The 5,617-nt window shown below is 33.4% G+C and overlaps 1 protein-coding gene across 1 annotated transcript; it reads right to left on the bottom strand.

Annotated features, from left to right (window-relative positions):
• On the bottom strand, window positions 2,217-5,129 carry LOC107606025 (amino acid permease 3). Its single transcript, XM_021106363.1, has 6 exons — window positions 4,580-5,129; window positions 4,261-4,494; window positions 4,047-4,140; window positions 3,721-3,935; window positions 3,468-3,610; window positions 2,217-3,213 (listed from the first exon to the last, which is right to left on the bottom strand). Exons 1-6 carry the CDS (start codon window positions 4,722-4,724, stop codon window positions 2,557-2,559), a joined length of 1,488 nt encoding a protein of 495 aa, XP_020962022.1. The 5' UTR covers window positions 4,725-5,129; the 3' UTR covers window positions 2,217-2,556.

Here is a 5,617-nt window from a genome sequence, read left to right on the forward strand (position 1 = left end):
AACAGATATAGTGATCTATGAAACCTAAAACTTTTTGAAAAAACTAAACCAAATAATTAATTATTAATGTAATTTTTATTTTTCTAAAAATTAACCTATATAAACAATAAAAATATAAAATTTACAGTATTTTAGTTTGGCCCACCACTTCCTAACTTCCACAACTTTTTTTTTTGTGCCTGCGGCCGTTACCAAAATTTAAATAAAAATAAAAAATTATTTAAGTTGGAGAGTCAAATTTGAAATACTCAAATAATAAAATGAAATGCACTAACAATCACTAGTAGTGTCTTTTAGCTTATACAAAGTGCAACTACTTCAAGGTGGGAATTATATTGGAAACATGCAAATCCAACTAATTTAACTAGGGCTGTTTATGGCAACCATCTGAATTTTAATTTGATTTTAATATTACAAAGCATGGGTTTGTTATAAAATGGACTAACAAGATTGGAATAATAAGTAATTATGTTTTCACTAACACTACTAGAGGTGTATAAAAATTGAATCTGATCAATCCAATTCACATATCTAATTTGTATCCGAAAATATCAAATTTATAAATTGTTAGATCAGATCAAATTAGGTCGAATTTAGAGATAAAAACATGTATATCTGATCCAATTCGATTTGTGTACATTCTTAAATATCACATTTACCATTAAGTTAACTTTGTTAAAAAATTCAAATCTTAAATTATATTTTTTTTATTGCTCACAGTATTCCCTATTTCATTAGATCAAAGATTAATTTATCATAAATCTGAATTTCATTTAAAAATCTATGTACCATCACTTGTTAATAAGTTGCTGTATACACAAACCAGGATTATTCGAACTCTGACATTTACTTGAACGATCAAGTGAGTTGACCGCTTGACCCGGTCAAGTTGGTTTAAGTTGTTACATTATTATTGCTGGAAATTATATGAATATGATCCTACATCTTTGTAAACCCTTTAAAGTGGAGTCAGCTTATTGCTTTATTGAGAAGTCTTATAAGGCAATTCTTTACAAAAAGTTTATGGACTCTCTTGTAAAGGTGACTACAATCTTATACACATATATATATATGGAGGCCTCAAATTAAAGTTAAAACAAATACTACTTTCATTCCCACAAGATTGTAAATACTAAATTAAAATTGCCTCTTGTTCAAGTTAGATCCAGTGTGTGCTAATCAATCTCCAAAATTCAGAGGCAGGTAGGTTGTTGGGCTATCTATTTAAAGAACAAGCAGACGTTTATAATCATGTTCCCATTACAATAATTATGTGGACCACAATTTATAGCCATTAATTATTCATAAGAAAAGAAAATTAATATCATTGAAATTTTCTATGCAAGCTGAGTAGTAGTCTTCAACTCTTCATGACACTCTTTTAATTTTTCTTAAAATTATGTACTCATTTTTTAAAGTATATATATATGTTTTAATTTGCTCGGTATCCCTCAATTTAACAGGGTAGGAACTAATTCGTTGCAGATCATAGCTCTATTTAAGGGCTTATCATTGGCCAATAAATCGCTACATACACAACGTGAGATTCGAATTCCCAATACTTACTTAAGCGGACTAGTTCGACTAACCTAGCTAGGTAATAAATGGTCCTAAACTTGAAGCTCAGACTGATATATATATATATAAATATGATTAAGGCCATTACTTTACTTTTATGGTACTTTAAAAGCAAAGCAGACCCTTGCATGTTGGAACATGCATGAAAAGATCACCACCAATTCAAAGCACATATTTGTCTCAAATATATAGCTCTGATCTTATAAGCCACTTTGTGATTATCTAATATATAAGGAGCCATCACGCTCAAGTTTTGATGGTCCAGATTGAACGAGATTCTATCTTTATTTCAGTGCAATTCTATATATGCACCTTGCATTTTCCCACTTTCAGCGGTTCATGGCTAATGGTTTAAGGTACAGAATATATAACACCTTTTTTTAACATAATCAAACCCAAACCATGTGTTGTCTCATCAATTTGAATTTAGAATATGTGCATGTATGGAGAAGTAAGATAAATGTGTTATATTTTTTGTATATAAAGATTTGTCTCTTACTTTAAGTTTACTGTAATATATACNGCATTCATTAATTGTTGCGATAATTAATTAATGCTAAATAAGGCAAGTTCTGGCTGTTTTTTTTGTCTACCTAGCATTACCAAAATGAAAATAGAAGGAGAATCTAACACAAGTCTTTGAACTCCAAACCTCTTTTGCTTCATTTCTTCCACTTTGTATTAGAACTCAGAACAAGTTACAAAGTAAGAGAAATTAAACATTAAAAAAAAAAAAGAAAAAAGAAAGGATTGCTAATTAATTAAGCAATAAACAACAAGATTACCATCCCAGCCAAGGCTATATAATATAAACATTGAAAAACAAGAACCTCAAAAACTTGTATTAACTTTGATATATATATATATATATAATATATGATTTTTTTTTTTGTTTCTTTTTTCTTAAACCTTCCTACATGAAAATGGTAACCAGAGTGTTATTTATTGTTCCATGGATCTTGATATTCATCATGATGATCAATATTCAGAACCAAACAACTTAATATCATGAAGCTGATCAACAATCCCAGCAATGGATCCAGCAGCAGCAGCAAGAGAAATGACAAGGCATGCAAGACTAAGAACTTGAAGACACACCCATTTGGTGCTCCATTTCGGTATTCTCTTCTGAATAATATACATTTGAACCGGAAAATAAACCGTTAGAGGCCAGAATCCAAGAGCACCAAGAAGTCCAACAATGTTGTTGAAGAAAGGAAGCAACATGGATATCAAAGTTGTTAAGATCACAAATCCTGTTCTCCATGTTAGCCTGAAGAGATTGAGCTTGTATGGTTTGGAACAACCTGGGACACAGATCTCGCTGTCTTTGTTAACGAAATCACTGTCTGGGAACTTCTTGCTTGCATACTTTTCGATGAAGGCGAAAAGGGGTTGGCAATACACCTGGTATGCTCCTACAAGGTGGATTACTATTGCAATGTTGGCTATGTCTAGCAGCCAGAAAGGGTTCGAGAATCCGGCGTCGGTTAGGAGGTTTCCGGGGGCCTTGTCCCCGAACGCCGCGTAGCCGAAGCAGCCACATAGCATGTAGAAGAAGGTGGTTACTGCCACACTGATGAATGTTGCTTTCTTCATTGTTTTTGCCTCTGATGGTGGGGATTTTATTGTGTCCTGTTTCACATAGCTTTGTTATTTCTCTCAAAGCTTCAATTTTGCTTTCTTTTTTGAATAAATACTCTTTTCGGTCTCTGACTATTTGTCTGAAAATAAAACGACTCTTCACAATTTAAAAACTCCTAATAAATCTCTAAATATTCAAGTAATTGGTCTAACTTACTGCTAACACGTTTATAACCGCTTAAACCAATTACTTAAATAGTTGGGAGATTTATTAGTATTTCAATATTGGGAGATTTATTAATTACCTGAATTTCAATAAGAATCATGGAGTATGAGTAGGCAAAGGCTATGTCACCAAGAGCTTCAAAGGTGTTCCAAACTTTTTCAGTTTCAGTGACAGAAGGACCAACTGTCACCCCTGTTAGGCTTCCCTTAATCACTTTGTTTTCTGTTACATAAAACCATTGTTGTAGTGAGTGACTTTTCTTTCATTCTTTCTAGTATTTCAATTTCAATTTAATCACAAAATTTAAAGAAATTATGATCATAGATTGATACCTATAACTTTAACAACTCCAAGGCCAAGACCAATTGTTGAGTATGTGAAGGACATAACAGCAGCTAGAATTGAAAGCCACCATAACTGATCAAAATCTGGGATTTGAGAGAGAAAAAGTTCAGCTATTCCAAATGCAATTGTGTAAACATTGCCATTGGTATGGCATGGATTCCTTCCTCTGCTTGCATGAACACAGATAGATTTCCTTACAGCCCTGTTTGATTCAGAAACCAAAATTACATCATTTTCTTCTCAAAGTTCTTAGAATATTATTATATATTATTATTACTACTAAAAAGGATCTTAAAAATGAAATTAAACTCACCCCATGCTCTTAGCAGAAGCTATGGTGTAACCAATGGCTACTCCAAAAAGGTTAGTATACTGAACTAGCCCACAAAGCTTGACCTTCAAGCCACCTAAAACAATCACCAAAGTTTGAACCTTTTTAGAATTTTAATCACAACCCAGAATTTATTTTCTTCATTTTTTGGTGAATATATAATTTTATTTATCATCATCATTATTATTATTATTACCAAGGTTTGCATGAACAGCATCCATGTAAGTGTAGTTTCTTTTTCCGGTGACAGGGTCGCCGGAACGGTAACAAGCGGCGAGGAGTGAAGAGGTATAGTAAGTGACCAAGGAGAACAAAATCATGACGGCCGGTCCGGCGATCCATCCGAGCTGAGCTATGGCCCAAGCCAGGGACAACACCCCTGACCCTATCACAGCTGTTATTATGTGGGCGCTCGCCGTCCACATCGTACCTGAGGGCGATCAGAAATGAGTATACGAAAACTCAGGTGCAGTTAACTTCACGTGAAGATGAATATACGAGATGTTACTACTTACCGGATCTTTTGAGGCGGCCATCGTCGTCGAACAACTTGGAGCCTCCTTGTTGATGCATGTCAATTGAGAGATCAAATGATTGGTGGTGGTTCTTGGTGGCGGTGGTGGCGGTGGCGGTGGCGGTGGCGGCAACCTTCTCAACCATGTTTCTTAATTATTATGAAAACAAGATAGACCAACACAAAAATAAATAAGGCTTTGTTTATTTAGTGTTTGTGCATGCAGTTTGCAAGATGAATATGAATGTATAGAGGTAAAGTTTGAAGAAGTTAAGGGTAGTTATGATGAGAAACAAAGGTTTTATGTTTTATGTTTTAACTCCCCCCAATGACACAACTTCCCAGAAAATTAAACCTTGTTGCAACCTTAAACCATGTGTTAGGAGGTTCAGGCGAAAATGGTGTTCTTGAAAGTCAAAGGAGGGAATTGAAGAAGAAGAAGAAGAAGAACAACAACACAAGAAAAGTGCCTCTTGTGTTGGTTTTAGGACACAACTCCAATTCTCACAAGTCTGTGGAGTTATGCAATGAATAAAGGATGGGTTTGGGAGCATATAAATAATGGTGGCATGGCAGAGAAGAGTTAATATTTGAGTGTGAGAGAGAGAGAGAGAGAAAAAAAACAAATATTGTTAGATTCCAAAGTTTTATTTTATTTTAAATAAAATAAATATATGTTTATTTGTTGATAAATAGTGAAGAAGTTGTGAGAGTGTGAAAGGTGATATATATGTGTTTATGATCATTTATTTATTTGAATTTATTTAATTTAATCTATTGACTTGTCTTAATGGTTGATAAACAATTTGGCATTTTGTTTTCTTTTTTAAGAATGTAAGAAAATGAGTTTGGGTTAATTTAATGGGACATGCAATGTGAATGCAATCAAGGAAGTGAGACGCACGTGATGTTAATGACGAGGTGTCAACTATTTTCACATCAGCATCCTATTTTTGTCACGACTTTTTTATTTTTTAAAATTAAGTGCGATCATACGACCACAAATTAATTATCGTATTTAAAAAAATATTATTATCAA

Source organism: Arachis ipaensis, chromosome B07, assembly GCF_000816755.2.
Source record: "Arachis ipaensis cultivar K30076 chromosome B07, Araip1.1, whole genome shotgun sequence".
Taxonomy (NCBI): domain Eukaryota; kingdom Viridiplantae; phylum Streptophyta; class Magnoliopsida; order Fabales; family Fabaceae; genus Arachis; species Arachis ipaensis.